The sequence below is a fragment of the Oncorhynchus nerka genome, linkage group LG15 (genome assembly GCF_034236695.1).
Source record: "Oncorhynchus nerka isolate Pitt River linkage group LG15, Oner_Uvic_2.0, whole genome shotgun sequence".
NCBI lineage: Eukaryota > Metazoa > Chordata > Actinopteri > Salmoniformes > Salmonidae > Oncorhynchus > Oncorhynchus nerka.
The window spans coordinates 16,090,440-16,109,143 of record NC_088410.1 but is presented as its reverse complement, the minus strand read 5'-3'; the positions used below and the strand labels follow the sequence as shown (position 1 = coordinate 16,109,143).

General features: G+C 49.3%; 1 protein-coding gene across 1 annotated transcript; it reads right to left on the bottom strand.

Moving 5' to 3' along the window:
* Positions 1 to 2,166: 2,166 nt before the first annotated feature.
* On the bottom strand, positions 2,167 to 17,101 carry LOC135560061 (meteorin-like protein). The gene is made up of 5 exons (XM_065001095.1): positions 15,485 to 17,101; positions 12,792 to 13,038; positions 11,789 to 11,951; positions 6,468 to 6,527; positions 2,167 to 3,293 (listed from the first exon to the last, which is right to left on the bottom strand). Exons 1-5 carry the CDS (start codon positions 15,580 to 15,582, stop codon positions 2,965 to 2,967), a joined length of 897 nt encoding a protein of 298 aa, XP_064857167.1. The 5' UTR covers positions 15,583 to 17,101; the 3' UTR covers positions 2,167 to 2,964.
* Between the last annotated feature and the right edge of the window lie 1,603 nt (positions 17,102 to 18,704).

Sequence of the window (18,704 nt, the reverse complement as noted above, 5' to 3'; positions counted from 1 at the left end):
CGTTTGGTGAGCGTGTGTGGTCATCCTCTTCATGGCTGAGCTGTTGTCCCGTTCTGTGAGCGTGTGAGGTCATCCACTTCATGGCTGAGCTGTTGTCCCGTTCTGTGAGCGTGTGAGGTCATCCTCTTCATGGCTGAGCTGTTGTCCCGTTCTGTGAGCGTGTGAGGTCATCCACTTCATGGCTGAGCTGTTGTCCCGTTCTGTGAGCGTGTGAGGTCATCCTCTTCATGGCTGAGCTGTTGTCCCGTTCTGTGAGCGTGCGAGGTCATCCTCTTCATGGCTGAGCTGTTGTTGCTCCTAGAAGTTTCCACTTCACAATGACAGCACTTACAGCTGACTGGGCTCTAGCAGGGCAGACATTTTACAAACTCATGTGGGTGTACACTCACAACACAGCAGAGAAAGTGTGTGTGTGTGTGAGAGAGGGAGACATTCCAAACATTGCTGTTCTTCCTGAGGGGAAATGTGACCCCCCCCCCACTGACACTGAGGTCACCCCCCCATCTTTCCTTCTCTACCTCCATATTTCTCTCCCTCCCTCTTTCCTTCTCTCCCTCCATCTTTCCATCCTTCTCTCCCTCCATCTTTCCTTCTCTACCTCCATCCTTCTCTCCCTCCATATTTCCTTCTCTACCTCCATCCTTCCTTCTCTCCCTCCATCTTTCCTTATCTCCCTCCATCTTTCCTTCTCTACCTCCATCCATCCTTCTCTCCCTCCATCCTTCTCTACCTCCATCTTTCCTTCTCTCCCTCCATCTTTCCTTCTCTCCCTCCATCTTTCCTTCTCTACCTCCATCCTTCTCTACCTTCATCTTTCCTTCTCTCCCTCATCTTTCCTTCTCTACCTCCATCTTTCCTTCTCTCCCTCCATCCTTCTCTACCTCCATCCTTCTCTACCTTCATCTTTCCTTCATCTTTCCTTCTCTACCTCCATCCTTCCATCTTTCCTTCTCTACCTCCATCCTTCTCTCCTTCCATCTTTCCTTCTCTACCTCCATCTTTCCTTCTCTCCCTCCATCTTTCCTTCTCTACCTCCATCCTTCTCTCCCTCATCTTTCCTTCTCTCCCTCCATCTTTCCTTCTCTCCCTCCACCCTTCTCTACCTCCATCTTTCCTTCTCTACCTCCATCTTTCCTTCTCTACCTCCATCTTTCCTTCTCTCCCTCCATCTTTCCTTCTCTCCCTCATCTTTCCTTCTCTCCCTCCATCTTTCCTTCTCTCCCTCCACTCTTCTCTACCTCCATCTTTCCTTCTCTACCTCCATCTTTCCTTCTCTCCCTCCATCCTTCTCTACCTCCATCCATCCATCCTTCTCTACCTCCCTCCATCCTTCTCTCCCTCCATCCTTCTCTCCTTCTCTACCTCCATCTTTCCTTCTCTCCCTCCATCTTTCCTTCTCTCCCTCCATCTTTCCTTCTCTACCTCCATCCATCCATCCTTCTCTACCTCCCTCCATCCTTCTCTCCCTCCATCTTTCCTTCTCTCCCTCCATCTTTCCTTCTCTCCCTCCATCCTTCTCTACCTTCATCTTTCCTTCTCTCCCTCCATCCTTCTCTACCTTCATCTTTCCTTCTCTCCCTCCATCTTTCCTTCTCTACCTCCATCCTTCTCTACCTCCATCCCTCCCTCAAATTCTCCCTGCCTCCATCCTTCTCTCCCTCCCTCCATCCTTCTCTCCCTCCATCCTTCTCTCCTTCTCTACCTCCATCTTTCCTTCTCTCCCTCCATCTTTCCTTCTCTCCCTCCATCTTTCCTTCTATACCTCCATCCTTCTCTACCTCCATCCCTCCCTCCAATTCTCCCTGCCTCCATCCTTCCCCTCCTCCACCACTCTGTCCAACCTGTGTGTGTGTGTGTCTTTCAGAGGGGATAGCCCAAATGCACATTTTCATTGGACATTTGTGAACATTGGATAATGAATTAATCTGTAACAGACATGCACACACACACTCGCACCAGTGTGGTTGTTGAAGTGGTTTTGGCCGAAGGTGTCGGAAAATAAATAAAATGGATCATAAAAGTCTGCCTCTACTCTCTCCCCCTTTACTGTGATAGTACACACCCACACACACACACACACACACAAATGAGGATACTTCAAAACAGTACCTTATAAACACTGTTGAGAAATCCAATGTGACACAGACACATCTAGACACAGTAAAATAAAGACTTGTTCCAGGAATATAGTTTATTCCCTAGAACAGAGAGCCAGAGTGCTATTGTACTTTAACACAGTCGCACACACACACGTTCACACACACACGTTCACACACACACAAGTTCACACACACACACCTTCACACAAGCTAGTGCAGAACCACACACGCTAGCGCACACACACATTCACGGGCTAGTACATACACGTTCACACACTCCCTAGCGCACACACACAAACACACACAAGAGTACGCTAAGACACACACGAACACGCTAAGACACACAAGAGCATGCTAAGACACACACTAAGACACACACGCTGTGCAGGAACCCACTATACACTTCGGTCAGAAGACAACCTCTAAACTGTAAACATAAAGCTTTTCACGAAACAAACTTTCATTACAACAATGATCATATTTACATCTATTTCCAACACACACACACACACACAGACAGACACACACACACACACACAGACACACACACAGACACACCAGCGTCTTAAGACATTCTATGATGACAGATGGCTTTAGAACTGTTCAGACACAGGCCAACTATCCTTGCTGCTAGGCAACTGTAAGAGCTTCAGCCAATCGGTTAGCAGGGCTTGGGACCACGTCCAATCACCTCTCAGGCATATCAAAGATTTCGCCCCTTTACGACCTCCCTCCTCTGATTGGATCAGGGCCCTGTCAGTCCAGCCAGCGACCCAGCCCTCTCTCTGATATGTCCCTGATTCGCTGAGTTTGTTTCCCAATCTTGTTCCCTGATTGGTTGTCACCTGGGCGGAAGGGGCGTGCCTCAGTCTGTGTCCATGTTCATGTGACAGGGGTTACTTCCTGTCTCCAGGGCGGTCCGGTAGAGCCTCAGAAAGTGATGGTAGTGCGGGGAGCAGCCAAGCCACGCCTCTCCGAACCGCACTGCCCCCGTGAACAGGAACTCCCCCTTCTCCCTCGGCTGCAGCCGGCACCGCAGGGGCGTGTTCAGACGTCCGGACCACCCCTTTCCTCTGGCTCCGTCCCAAGAGAACACTCCGCTCTTCTGATGGAACAGGCGGCTTAGCGTCACGGCAACGGAGGAGTGGTCTGATGACGAGGGCGTGTCAACGCCACGGACACTGCCACGACCCGCTGGAGAGAAAGAGGGAGGGAGAGAGATATGGGGAGGAGAGAGGGAGGAGAGAGATATATGGGGAGGAGAGAGGGAGGAGAGAGATATATGGGGAGGAGAGAGAGGAGAGAGATATGGGGAGGAGAGGGAGGAGAGAGATATGGGGAGGAGAGGGAGGAGAGAGATATATGGGGAGGAGAGAGAGGAGAGAGATATGGGGAGGAGAGGGAGGAGAGAGATATATGGGGAGGAGAGGGGGAGAGAGATATATGGGGAGGAGAGAGAGGAGAGAGATATGGGGAGGAGAGGGAGGAGAGAGATATATGGGGAGGAGAGGGAGGAGAGAGATATGGGGAGGAGAGGGAGGAGAGAGATATGGGGAGGAGAGGGAGGAGAGAGATATGGGGAGGAGAGAGAGGAGAGAGATATATGGGGAGGAGAGAGATATGGGGAGGAGAGGGAGGAGAGAGATATGGGGAGGAGAGGGAGGAGAGAGATATATGGGGGAGGAGAGAGATATATGGGGAGGAGAGATATATGGGGAGGAGAGGGAGGAGAGATATATGGGGAGGAGAGGGAGGAGAGAGATATGGGGAGGAGAGGGAGGAGAGAGATATGGGGAGGAGAGGGAGGAGAGAGATATATGGGGAGGAGAGGGAGGAGAGAGATATATGGGGAGGAGAGGGAGGAGAGAGATATATGGGGAGGAGAGAGGAGGAGAGAGATATATGGGGAGGAGAGGGAGGAGAGAGATATATGGGGAGGAGAGAGAGGAGAGAGATATATGGGGAGGAGAGGGGGAGAGAGATATGGGGAGGAGAGGGAGGAAAGAGATATATGGGGAGGAGAGGGAGGAAAGAGATATATGGGGAGGAGAGGGAGGAAAGAGATATATGGGGAGGAGAGAGGGAGGAGAGAGATATATGGGGAGGAGAGAGAGGAGAGAGATATGGGGAGGAGAGGGAGGAGAGAGATATATGGGGAGGAGAGGGAGGAAAGAGATATATGGGGAGGAGAGAGAGGAGAGAGATATATGGGGAGGAGAGGGAGGAGAGAGATATATGGGGAGGAGAGGGAGGAGAGAGATATATGGGGAGGAGAGAGAGGAGAGAGATATGGGGAGGAGAGGGAGGAGAGAGATATGGGGAGGAGAGAGGGAGGAGAGAGATATGGGGAGGAGAGGGAGGAGAGAGATATGGGGAGGAGAGGGAGGAAAGAGATATGGGGAGGAGAGGGAGGAGAGAGATATAGGGAGGAGAGAGAGGAGAGAGATATGGGGAGGAGAGGGAGGAAAGAGATATATGGGGAGGAGAGGGAGGAAAGAGATATATGGGGAGGAGAGAGAGGAGAGAGATATATGGGGAGGAGAGGGAGGAAAGAGATATATGGGGAGGAGAGGGAGGAAAGAGATATATGGGGAGGAGAGAGAGGAGAGAGATATGGGGAGGAGAGAGAGGAGAGAGATATGGGGAGGAGAGAGATATGGGGAGGAGAGGGGGAGAGAGATATATGGGGAGGAGAGAGAGGAGAGAGATATATGGGGAGGAGAGGGAGGAGAGAGATATGGGGAGGAGAGGGAGGAGAGAGATATATGGGGAGGGAGGAGAGAGATATATGGGGAGGGAGAGGAGAGAGATATATGGGGAGGGAGGAGAGAGATATATGGGGAGGGAGGAGGAGAGGTATGGGGAGGAGAGGGAGGAGAGAGATATGGGGAGAGAGAGGGAGGAGAGAGATATGGGGAGGAGAGGGAGGAGAGAGAGATATGGGGAGGAGAGGGAGGAGAGAGATATGGGGAGGAGAGGGAGGATATACATATGGGGAGGAGAGGGAGGAGAGAGATATATGGGGAGGAGAGGGAGGAGAGAGATATATGGGGAGGAGAGAGAGGAGAGAGATATATGGGGAGGAGAGGGAGGAGAGAGATATGGGGAGGAGAGAGAGGAGAGAGATATGGGGAGGAGAGGGGGAAGAGAGATATAGGGAGGAGAAGGAGGAGAGAGATATGGGGAGGAGAGGGGGAAGAGAGAGTGATGAGAAGGGTTGTTCATGACAGCTGTCACTGATGGCGGTATGTTGTGGTGGTGTGCGTAACCTGTGTGTGTTGTGGTGTTGTGTGTAACCTGTGTGTGTGTGTGTGTGTGGTGGTGGTGTGCGTAACCTGTGTGTGTTGTGGTGTTGTGCGTAACCTGTGTGTGTGTGTGTGTGTTGGTGTGCGTAACCTGTGTGTGTTGTGGTGTTGTGCATAACCTGTGTGTGTGTGTGTGTTGTGGTGTTGTGCGTAACCTGTGTGTGTGTGTGCGTAACCTGTGTGTGTGTGTGTGTTGTGGTGGTGTGCGTAACCTGTGTGTGTTGTGGTGTTGTGTGTAACCTGTGTGTGTGTGTGTGTGTGTGTGTGGTGGTGGTGTGCGTAACCTGTGTGTGTTGTGGTGTTGTGCGTAACCTGTGTGTGTGTGTGTTGTGGTGTTGTGCGTGACCTGTGTGTGTTGTGCGTAACCTGTGTGTGTTGTGGTGTTGTGCGTAACCTGTGTGTGTTGTGGTGTTGTGCGTAACCTGTGTGTGTGTTGTGGTGTTGTGCGTAACCTGTGTGTGTGTTGTGGTGTTGTGCGTAACCTGTGTGTGTGTTGTGGTGTTGTGCGTAACCTGTGTGTGTGTGTGTGTGTGTGTGCTGTGGTGTTGTGCGTAACCTGTGTGTGTGTTGTGGTGTTGTGCGTAACCTGTGTGTGTGTGTGTGCTGTGGTGTTGTGCGTAACCTGTGTGTGTGCTGTGGTGTGTGCGTGTGTGTGTGTGTGCGTAACCTGTGTGTGCGTAACCTGTGTGTGTTGTGGTGTTGTGCGTAACCTGTGTGTGTGTGTGGTGTTGTGCGTAACCTGTGTGTGTGTGTGGTGTTGTGCGTAACCTGTGTGTGTGTGTGGTGTTGTGCGTAACCTGTGTGTGTGTGTGGTGTTGTAACCTGTGTAACCTGTGTGTGTGTGTGGTGTTGTGTTGTAACCTGTGTGTGTGTGTTGTGGTGTTGTGCGTAACCTGTGTGTGTGTTGTGGTGTTGTGCGTAACCTGTGTGTGTGTGTGTGTGTTGTGCGTAACCTGTGTGTGTGTTGTGGTGTTGTGCGTAACCTGTGTGTGTGTGTGTTGTGGTGTTGTGCGTAACCTGTGTGTGTGTTGTGGTGTTGTGCGTAACCTGTGTGTGTGCTTACCAAAGTCGCTGGTGCATACCGCCATCAGGATCTGGTCATCTGTGCAGGGTGTACAGGAGGCTGAGAGAGAGACATGAGACATGAGACACATGACATATACACCACCACACACCATACCCCACCACACACCACCATACCCCACCACACACCACCATAACCCACCACACACCACCATAACCCACCACACACCACCATACACCACCATACCCCACACACCACCATACCCCATACCCCACCACACACCACCATACACCACCACACACCACCATACACCATACCCCACCACACCACCATACCCCACCACACACCATACCCCACCACACACCACCATACACCACCACACACCATACCCCACCACACACCACCATACACCATACCCCACCACACCCCACCACACCCCACCACCATACACCACCACACACCACCACACACCCCACCACCATACACCACCACCACACACCACCATACAGTATACACACCCCACCACACACCACCACACCCCACCATACTACACCACACACCACCACACAGTATACACACACCACCACCATACACCACCACCACACCCCACCACCACCATACAGTATACACTACCGGTCAAACGTTTTAGAACACCTACTCATTCAAAGGTTTTTCTTGATTTGTACTCTTTTCTCCATTGTAGAATAATAGTGAAGACATCAAAACTATGAAATAGCCTGGAGGTGTGTTGGGTCAAAACTATGAAATAGCCTGGAGGTTTGTTGGGTCATTGACCTGTTGAAAACAAATGATAGTCCCACTAAGCCCAAACCAGATAGGATGGAGTATCGCTGCAGAATGCTGTGGTAGCCATGCTGGTTAAGTGTGCCTTGAATTCTAAATGAATCTCAGACAATGTCACCAGCAATATTCCCCCACACCATAACACCTCCTCCTCCATGCTTTACGGTGTGAAATACACAAACAGAGATCATCCATACACCCACACCATAACACCTCCTCCTCCATGCTTTACGGTGTGAAATACACAAACAGAGATCATCCATACACCCACACCATAACACCTCCTCCTCCATGCTTTACGGTGTGAAATACACAAACAGAGATCATCCATACACCCACACCATAACACCTCCTCCTCCATGCTTTACGGTGTGAAATACACAAACAGAGATCATCCATACACCCACACCATAACACCTCATCCTCCATGCTTTACGGTGTGAAATACACAAACAGAGATCATCCATACACCCACACCATAACACCTCCTCCTCCATGCTTTACGGTGTGAAATACACAAACAGAGATCATCCATACACCCACACCATAACACCTCCTCCTCCATGCTTTACGGTGTGAAATACACAAACAGAGATCATCCATACACCCACACCATAACACCTCCTCCTCCATGCTTTACGGTGTGAAATACACAAACAGAGATCATCCATACACCCACACCATAACACCTCCTCCTCCATGCTTTACGGTGTGAAATACACAAACAGAGATCATCCATACACCCACACCATAACATCTCCTCCTCCATGCTTTACTGTGTGAAATACACAAACAGAGATCATCCATACACCCACACCATAACACCTCCTCCTCCATGCTTTACGGTGTGAAATACACAAACAGAGATGATCCATACACCCACACCATAACACCTCCTCCTCCATGCTTTACGGTGTGAAATACACAAACAGAGATCATCCATACACCCACACCATAACATCTCCTCCTCCATGCTTTACGGTGTGAAATACACAAACAGAGATCATCCATACACCCACACCATAACACCTCCTCCTCCATGCTTTACGGTGTGAAATACACAAACAGAGATCATCCATACACCCACACCACGTCTCACAAAGACATGGAGGTTGGAACCAAAAATCTCCAATTTAGACTCCAGACCAAAGGACACATTTCCACCGGTGTCTAATGTCCATTGCTCGTGTTTCTTGGCCCAAGCAAGTCTCTTCTTCTTATTGGGGTCCTTTAGTAGTGGTTTCTTTGCAGCAATTCAACCATGAAGGCCTGATTCACGCAGTCTCCTCTGAACAGTTGATGTTGACACGTCTGTTACTTGAATTCATTTGTTTGGGCTGCAATTTCTGAGGCTGGTAACTCTAATGAACTGATCCTCTGCAGCAGAGGTAACTCTGGGTCTTCCTTTCCTGTGGTGGTCCTCATTAGAGCCAGTTAACTGTAATGAACTGATCCTCTGCAGCAGAGGCAACTCTGGGTCTTCCTTTCCTGTGGTGGTCCTCATTAGAGCCAGTTAACTGTAATGAACTGATCCTCTGCAGCAGAGGCAACTCTGGGTCTTCCTTTCCTGTGGTGGTCCTCATGAGAGCCAGTTTCATCATAGTGCTTGATGGTTTTTGCAACTGCGCTTGAAGAAACGTTAAAAGCGAATTGACTGACCTTCATGTCTTAAAGTAATGATGGACTGTTGTTTCTCTTTGCTTATTTGAGCTGTTCTTGCCATAATATTGACTTGGTCTTTTACCAAATAGGGCTATTTTCTGTATAACCCCCCAACATTTCCTTCTGAAATGCTTTAAGAAGGAGAGAAATGATCTTTTAAGAAGGCACACCTGTTAATTGAAATGCATTCGAGGTGTCTACCTCATGAAGCTGATTGATAGAATGCCACGAGTGTGCAAAGCTGTCATCAAGGCAAAGGGTGGCTATTTTAAGAATCTCAAATATAAAATATATTTTGATTTGTTTAACACTTTTTTGGTTACTACATGATTCCATATAGAAAATAGTACAAATAAAGAAAAACCCTTGAATTAGTAGGTGTTCTAAAACTGTTGACCAGTGGTGTACAACACTAGCATCAGATATAAAGAAGAGTGAACATGTGAGTCAGTTAGTCCTGTATCTCTCCACTAATATTCTCCTCCCTCTTTCCCTCCCCCAGCCATCCTTCACTTCCTGAGAGAGGGGAGAGGAGGTGTGAGAGGGGGTGATGAGGGGGAAGTCTGGTTCTCTCACCCCCTTGTTGTTCCCCCTAGCTCTATTTGGGGTAGAGGGGGAGGGGTGAGGCAAGAGAGGGGGAGGAATGAGGGATGAGGAGGAAGAGAGGGAGGAATGAGGAGGGAGGGATGATGAGGGAGAGAGGGAAGGAGAGAGGGAGGGATGAGGAGGAATGAGGAGGGAAAGAGGAATGAGGAGGGAGAGAGGAAGGGGTGAGGAGGGAGGGATAAAGAGGGAGAGAGAGAGGGAGGGATGAGGATGGAGAGAGGGAGGGGTGAGAAGGGAGGAATGAGGAGGGAGAGAGGAAGGGATGAGATGGATGTCTATGGGGAGGGTACAAGATGAATGATTTTCTTGTGTGTGTGTGTGTGTGTGAGAGCGGGGGGGGGGGGGGGGAGTGAGAGAGTGAAACAACAGGTGGGAGAGGGTAGTCAGGGTGGTAACCTTTGACCCTGTCTGCCAGTAAAACAACTATTAAACACACACAGTCTTTCTCTTTGTCAATGGTTTTATGGCACATACCTGTACTAGGCAGATACAAAACATATCTCTCTCTCCCTCCCTCCATACCTGTACTAGGCAGATACAAAACATATCTCTCTCTCCCTCCCTCCATACCTGTACTAGGCAGATACAAAACATATCTCTCTCTCCCTCCCTCCATACCTGTACTAGGCAGATACAAAACATATCTCTCTCTCCCTCCCTCCATACCTGTACTAGGCAGATACAAAACATATCTCTCTCTCCCTCCCTCCATACCTGTACTAGGCAGATACAAAACATATCTCTCTCTCCCTCCCTCCATACCTGTACTAGGCAGATACAAACCTTTCTCTCTCTCCCGCTCTCCCTCCCACCCTCCATCTGACCAATCATATCCTCTCCCTGTCTTGCAGCAGACACCACCGATTGACAGCTGGATGATGATTGGCTGACCCCTGGGCTTGACCCCAGTGTGACCTGTTGATTAGCCTGCTTGTATTTATATGTCAGAGAGGGAGACGAGAGAGAGAGGAGGGAGGGAGATGGGAGAGAGAGGAGGGAGGGAGAGGAGGGAGGGAGATGGGTGAGAGGAGGGAGATGGGAGAGAGAGGAGGGAGGGAGAGGAGGGAGGGAGATGGGAGAGAGAGGAGGGAGATGGGAGAGAGGGAGACGAGAGAGAGAGGAGGGAGGGAGATGGGAGAGAGGGGAGGGAGGGAGAGGAGGGAGGGAGATGGGAGATGGGTGAGAGGAGAGGGGGATAGAGGACAGCAGTAAGAGAGGGAGGGGGGTCTCTGGTCTGGTCCGGTCTGTCTCTTGAGTGACAGCAGGGCTGTGGATGTGTGGGTCTGGGCTAGACTGCTTTATTAGGCTAGACAGACTGTCACCCTGTTTAACTCCTGTCATCTCCTGCCCCCCCTCCCCATTTCTACCTCGGCCTCCCCTTCTTCAGCTAACACAAGACCTATTTAATGTGTCTAGGGGTCAGTTGAACCAGTGGTTCATTCTTCCTCCTCTCTCTGGACTCTGTCACTGACTCTGTCCATCTGTCATGTTACTTTGTACAGCCCTTGATCTGGGGAACGGGTTCTTTCGCCTGGGTTCTACCATGGAATGTGTGTGTTGGTCTCTTACCAGGTCCAGTGTTCAGGTGTGTGTGTTGGTCTCTTACCAGGTCCAGTGTTCAGGTGTGTGTGTGTGTGTGTGTGTGTTGGTCTCTTACCAGGTCCAGTGTTCAGGTGTGTGTGTGTGTGTGTTGGTCTCTTACCAGTGCCAGTGTTGAGGTGTGTGTGTGTGTGTGTTGGTCTCTTACCAGTGCCAGTGTTGAGGTGTGTGTGTGTGTGTGTGTGTGTGTGTGTGTGTGTGTGTGTGTGTGTGTGTGTGTGTGTGTGTGGGGGTCTCTTGCCAGTGCCAGTGTTGAGGTGTGTGTGTGTGTGTTGGTCTCTTACCAGTGCCAGTGTTGAGGTGTGTGTGTGTGTGTTGGTCTCTTACCAGTGCCAGTGTTGAGGTGTGTGTGTGTGTGTGTGTGTGTGTTGGTCTCTTACCAGTGCCAGTGTTGAGGTGTGTGTGTGTGTGTGTGTGTGTGTGTGTGTGTGTGTGTGTGTGTGTGTGTGTGTGTGTGTGTGTGTGTGTGTGTGTGTGTGGGGTGGGTCTTTGCCAGTGCCAGTGTTGAGGTGTGTGTGTGTGTGTGTGTGTGTGTGGGTCTCTTGCCAGTGCCAGTGTTGAGGTGTGTGTGTGTGTGTGTGTGTGTGTGTGTGTGTTGTGTGTGTGTGTGTGTGTGTGTGTGTGTGTGTGGGTCTCTTGCCAGTGCCAGTGTTGAGGTGTGTGTGTGTGTGTGTGTGTTGGTCTCTTACCAGTGCCAGTGTTGAGGTGTGGGTACAGATGAGCTCCAGGTCCGTGGCTGGCCACCAGTTCATACTGAAACACTGTGATCCTCTTGCTGATGTCCTGCTGGCCCACTGCCTCTATGAACAGCGCCCCCTCTGTCAGGGAGAAACACTGCACCCTGCCATGCGCCTGGAAATATAACAAACATGATTAAATATGTACTGGTGTAATGTACTGGTGTGATGACACTGAGATAATCATTTTCACACAAGTACTTTATGAACATATCAACAATTATATTTACAGTGGTTAAACTTAAGCATGTGTTTTCTGCCTATGTAACCTGCTCTGTGCTGTTCTCAGTCAGGTTACTGTGAAATATCTGTGCTGTTCTCAGTCAGGTTACTGTGAAATATCTGTGCTGTTCTCAGTCAGGTTACTGTGAAATATCTGTGCTGTTCTCAGTCAGGTTACTGTGAAATATCTGTGCTGTTCTCAGTCAGGTTACTGTGAAATATCTGTGCTGTTCTCAGTCAGGTTACTGTGAAATATCTGTGCTGTTCTCAGTCAGGTTACTGTGAAATATCTGTGCTGTTCTCAGTCAGGTTACTGTGAAATATCGACTTCTGATGTAAAAAATGGATTTATGAATAAACGTGACTGGCCGACTGAATGACCGACTGACTGAATGACCGGCCGACTGAATGACCGACCGACTGAATGACCGACTGAATGACTGACCGACTGACTGACCGACTGAATGACTGACCGACTGAATGACTGACCGACTGATTGACTGACCGACTGATTGACCAACAGACCGACTGATTGACTGAATGACTGACCGAATGCTGACTGTCTGAATGACTGACCGGCCGACTGACCAACAGACCGACTGAATGAATGCTGACTGGCTGAATGACTGACCGGCCGACTGACCAAAAGACCGACTGATTGACTGACCGAATGCTGACTGGCTGAATGACTGACCACCAGACAGACTGATTGACTGACTAACTGACCATCTACCTGTTCTGTCTCAGACATCAGCAGGCGGAGCTGTCCAGCTCTCTCCAGGTAGAGGTGTGATCCGCGGGAGTCTGTCTGGGGCTTGATGCAGGCGTGCAGGCCGTGGGAAGCCCCAGACGTGGGCTCCGTGTTGGGCCGCAGGTTGACGATGAGGGCCCCAGTAGGATAGAGCCACTCTAGACTGCCCTGGGAGCAACGCAGGTATACCTGCTCCACATCACGGGAGTGAGACTCATGGGTCAGACCACTGGGGGAGGAGAGAGGGAGGAGGAGAGAGGGAGGATGAGAGAGGGAGAGAGGGAGGATGAGAGAGTGAGGAGGAGAGAGGGACGGGGAAGAGATGGGGTAGAGAAGAAGAGGGAGGGGGAGAGAGGGGGACAGTAGAGTAGAGAAGAAGTTAATGTATTGCGGAATGAGGAGAGAGGTTATGATGATGGGGAGGAGGAGGAGGAGAGGTTATGATGATGGGGGAGGAGGAGGAGAGGTTATGATGATGGGGGAGGAGGAGGAGAGGTTATGATGATGGGGAGGAGGAGGAGAGGTTATGATGATGGGGGAGGAGGAGGAGAGGTTATGATGATGGGGGAGGAGGAGGAGGAGAGGTTATGATGATGGGGGGAGGAAGAGAGATTGATGATGATGGGGGAGGAGGAGAGGTTATGATGATGGGGGAGGAGGAGGAGAGATTATGATGATGGAGGAGGAGAGGTTATGATGATGGGGGAGGAGGAGGAGGAGGATTATGAGATGGATTATGATGATGGAGGAGGAGAGGTTATGATGATGGGGGAGGAGGAGGAGAGGTTATGATGATGGGGAGGAGGAAGAGAGATTGATGATGATGGGGGAGGAGGAGAGGTTATGATGATGATGGGGGAGGAGTGGTTATGATGATGAGGGAGGAGGAGGAGAGGTTATGATGATGGGGGAGGAGTGGTTATGATGATGAGGGAGGAGGAGGAGAGGTTATGATGATGAGAGAGGAGGAGGAGAGTTTATGATGATGAGGGAGGAGGAGGAGAGGGTATGATGATGATGAAGGAGGAGAGGGTAGAGGGGGATAGAAGAGGTTAAGAAACTTGTTATGGATATATTTTGATGTTTGAGGAAGAAATGTTGTTGGTCATAAACATGAACACACAACAAACATATTTAACAGTTAACTTCCTATGCATGATACCTTATCACTTAGTTAAGAGGTCGTTTAAAGAGCAACTTGATTACAGCATGAGTCTCTCTCTCTCTATAAACTGTGACCCGATGTGACCAATACCCGGAGCGCAGGGGAGGGAGGATGTGGTCGGTTATCTGGGATGCGCGCACTTTAAGATCAGTAAAAGATAAACTTGTTCGAAGTTGATGTCTTCAAACGAAAACCGCACCGCGGCGCGCCAACAAGAAAGCGTCGCACAGTCGTTATTTTTTATTACGCAGCGTCTTAAAACGACGGATCAAAGGGCAGGCCATATGGACCTGTTCATTTTACTGTAATGACAGGAGTGGCTGCGCACTCGCTTTCTGGAGGCGTGCCATGCTATATACAATAGCCTAGAACACAGCTTTATGAGTATGTGAAAGGTAAGGTATGAACTCGGCACGCGGTATAGCGCTGCAACCCTCTCCTTTTCCCTCTAGTGGCTCCACGGTCCAAGCGCCCAACCCAAGCTCTCCTTTTCCCTCTGACGGCTCCACGGTCCAAGCGCCCAACCCAAGCTCTCCTTTTCCCTCTCACGGCTCCACGGTCCAAGCGCCCAACCCAAGCTCTCCTTTTCCCTCTAGTGGCTCCACGGTCCAAGCGCCCAACCCAAGCTCTCCTTTTCCCTCTGACGGCTCCACGGTCCAAGCGCCCAACCCAAGCTCTCCTTTTCCCTCTAGTGGCTCCACGGTCCAAGCGCCCAACCCAAGCTCTCCTTTTCCCTCTGACGGCTCCACGGTCCAAGCGCCCAACCCAAGCTCTCCTTTTCCCTCTGACGGCTCCACGGTCCAAGCGCCCAACCCAAGCTCTCCTTTTCCCTCTGACGGCTCCACGGTCCAAGCGCCCAACCCAAGCTCTCCTTTTCCCTCTCACGGCTCCACGGTCCAAGCGCCCAACCCAAGCTCTCCTTTTGGTGCACGCACGGAGATTTGGTATATTGAACTGGAACATTTCAAAATATGTTATCGTGTTTTCTTTGAATATTATGGCACGCCGCCAATTGGAGCTCACATCGCTATAGGCTACAGGACAGGAGAAACAAACACGTTCCCTATGCAAATCCATCAGGCCTAAACTACATAACGCATGTATAAACACAATTACATTGTATAAGGAAGGACGTCTCTCTCTCTCCCTCACTCACTCTCACAGAGGCTGGGGGTGTCAAGGGGTTCACCCCCCTTCCCCCCGTTTATTGCAAAAACATATGAAATGCATCAGACTTAATCTATCCAACCTGTTTGCACCTGCACATATGCTGTGGTCTCGCTGTTCAGGACATTATTGCGCAACATCTGGAAGTGCAGGGAGGAAACGAGGGTTTCCATAACATCTGAATGTATCAGCCTGTTATACTGGTTCGATAGCAACACCGCCATAGACTATTACCCAACACTCCTTAACCAAAAGAGATTTTAGGCTTATTATAGTCTACATCCTATAAGGGTTAATAAAACGTGTCGAATAACACACATACAATAATAAACGTATAGCCTACCTTCCTCTCCAGCTGCACTGGTCGCTGGTGTACTGCGCCGAGGCGACCCTACAGAGAAACACAGCCGCTACCCAGTGCGCTAAACCTGGCCACTGCATGGTTGACCAACCGCTCCTCCGCCCCAGTATGGTCAGACCACGTCCCGCCTTTCAGTAACCACAAAATTCCACCAATAAATCCTGCAAATGACTATTTATTCACATCTTGGTCTCTGGAAAGAAGGTTACGGATCCACCAGAATCAAGAGTTCTGTTTTGTACCGTAAAAGTTCCGTTTCATTTCGACAGGATGGAATATCCGTGTAAAACCGTTGGGAGCCTCCGGCAGTAGACTGGTGACTAACAGACAGGAGGAAGTCCTGACATTAATAACGAACTTCTGCTGCTGCCTGGGCTCCAGCTCCGCACACGTCACCCCGCCCAGACTCGTGCCAGCAGCTGACTCCTCCGCTTGAGTGACACGCTCCAAACCACGCCCCGAGCGGACGAACTTCTCGGTCTCTCGCTCAGTGTGTGTGTGTGTGTGTGTGTGTGCGTCTTAACGTGGACATGCACGGATGTTCTTGGCGCCACATCCCGATAGCTCTTATAAATATTAGTACGGCAGCACGCGCAGGTCTGAAGATAGCCTACATCAGCGTCGTGTTGCAGAGCAGTACATATCCACTCACTCACACACAAATATGCACACGCACAAATTCAAAACAACTTCACACAGCCCCCGCGGGTGAGAAACAGTAACCACTTGCACCGATATATTAGAGTAATACAGATCAATAAACTCATGTGTAATTGCCTACAATGTGTATCTTAATTAAACGGTTTTGAGATAATATAGCTCATACGTGTAAGAAGCGTTTGCTTTATTTGTTTGTATACTAAATAGCCTATTAGTAATAGACATAGGACTAGATTGGAGGGCCCCGAAGTCTATATTCTGGAAACCAATGAGCGAAGCAGATTCCTGTGCTCTCCATCTGTTCTGACCCGACAGCTAGTCACACTAAACGCCCCCTTGGTTCTGGGGCGCTTTTCCCGTGAGAAAACAGTCAGAACGTCAACCGTGTAACCGACTTGTCACATTCCCTCCCCCTGACAGCTTCAGAAATGTAACACATTTAGAGAAATATCAACATGTACCTCCACACACACACACACACACACACACACACACACACACAATTATATTTTATTATCTCTAACTCTATAGAAAGGTTTTAACCATGTATAATAAATATATAGTCTGTGATCTATTATGGCTATAAACACATTTTAACATAAATATAACACCATTTTTATTTGATTTATCATTTATTTAACTTGGCAAGTCAGTTGAAGAACAAATTCTTATTTACAATGACAGCCTACCGGGGAACAGTCAGTTAACTGACTTGTTTAGGGGCAGAACAACATATTTTTACCTTGTCAGCTCAGGGATTTGATCTTGCAACCTTTCAGTTACTAGTCCAACGCTCTAACCACTAGGCTACCTTATAAACACATAGCACACTATAAACACTCTATAAACACACTAACTAAAGTCAGAGATGCCTGAAGACTAGAGCTGCTCAAAGGCTGTAATCTGAGTCCTAAATGTAGCAGTAGTAGTTCATCAATCTATCAACGTTATTTTATAAAGCCCTTTTTACATCAGCAGTTGTTGCTTTACAGACCCCCAGCCTCAAACCCCCAAAGAGCAGCAGTCCAGATGTAGCAGTAGAACATCAGCAGTTGTTGCTTTACAGACCCCCAGCCTCAAACCCCCAAAGAGCAGCAGTCCAGATGTAGCAGTAGAACATCAGCAGTTGTTGCTTTACAGACCCCCAGCCTCAAACCCCCAAAGAGCAGCAGTCCAGATGTAGCAGTAGAACATCAGCAGTTGTTGCTTTACAGACCCCCAGCCTCAAACCCCCAAAGAGCAGCAGTCCAGATGTAGCAGTAGAACATCAGCAGTTGTTGCTTTACAGACCCCCAGCCTCAAACCCCCAAAGAGCAGCAGTCCAGATGTAGAAGTATAACATTGTAGGCTGTACTTGACTTGGCAGTTTAAAGCATACAAGTAAACAGAATCTCTATAGACCCTGGTCAAAAGTAGTGCACTACCTAGGGTGCAATTTGGGAATGTAGCCTAAACCTACTTTAAGAGGAGTGACTGACTGGTCTGATGTGACCTTTGATCCACCGAGTCCTCCAACATCTTAAATAGTTACACACCACGACCCCTGACCTGGCCCACGGAGTACACACACACACACACACACAGACGCATACATACTTGCACAGAGAGCGAGAGAGAGAGACACGCACAGAGAAAGAGACACACAAGCACAGAGAGACACACACTGAGACAGAGACACAAACACACAGACGCATACATACTTGCACAGAGAGCGAGAGAGAGAGACACGCACAGAGAAAGAGACACACAAGTACAGAGAGACACACACACACGCAGAGAGACACAGAGACAGAGACACAAACACACAGACGCATACATACTTGCACAGAGCGAGAGAGAGACGCACACGCACAGAGAGAGACACACAAGCACAGAGAGACACACACGCGCGCAGAGAGACACACAGAGACACAAACACACACACACACTCAGAGCTATAGATCTCCTGTTATCCGTGCTGTCACCTGGCTCTTCTCAAACACCCTGACAGACAGAACGCTTCGGCTGTCCGCAGAACCTTCTATAATGGAACACACATTCCTTCCTCCCCCTCCCTCTCTCCTTCCTTCTCAACTCCCCCCTTCCTTCCCGCTTGTGAGCACACTTCTCTGTTGGGCACACACACACCCACACTCTCTCTCTGAGGATTTCAACATTTGCCAATTTTAGGGTTTGAAAATAAACTGAAACAAACCTAACAAAAAAGTAATAACATGCAGTTCTGAAAACTTCAAGTTTTACATTTTGTAGACTTTCAAAACATTCTTGATTGGAGCTGAAATCGAGGTCGAGTGTTCTGTTGTAACCCTGGTGATTTAGATAGAAAGCCTCTAGTGAATCAGTGTTCTGTTGTAACCCTGGTGATTTAGATAGAAAGCCTCTAGTGAATCAGTGTTCTGTTGTAACCCTGGTGATTTAGATAGAAAGCCTCTAGTGAATCAGTGTTCTGTTGTAACCCTGGTGATTTAGATTTAAAGCCTCTAGTGAATCAGTGTTCTGTTGTAACCCTGGTGATTTAGATTTAAAGCCTCTAGTGAATCAG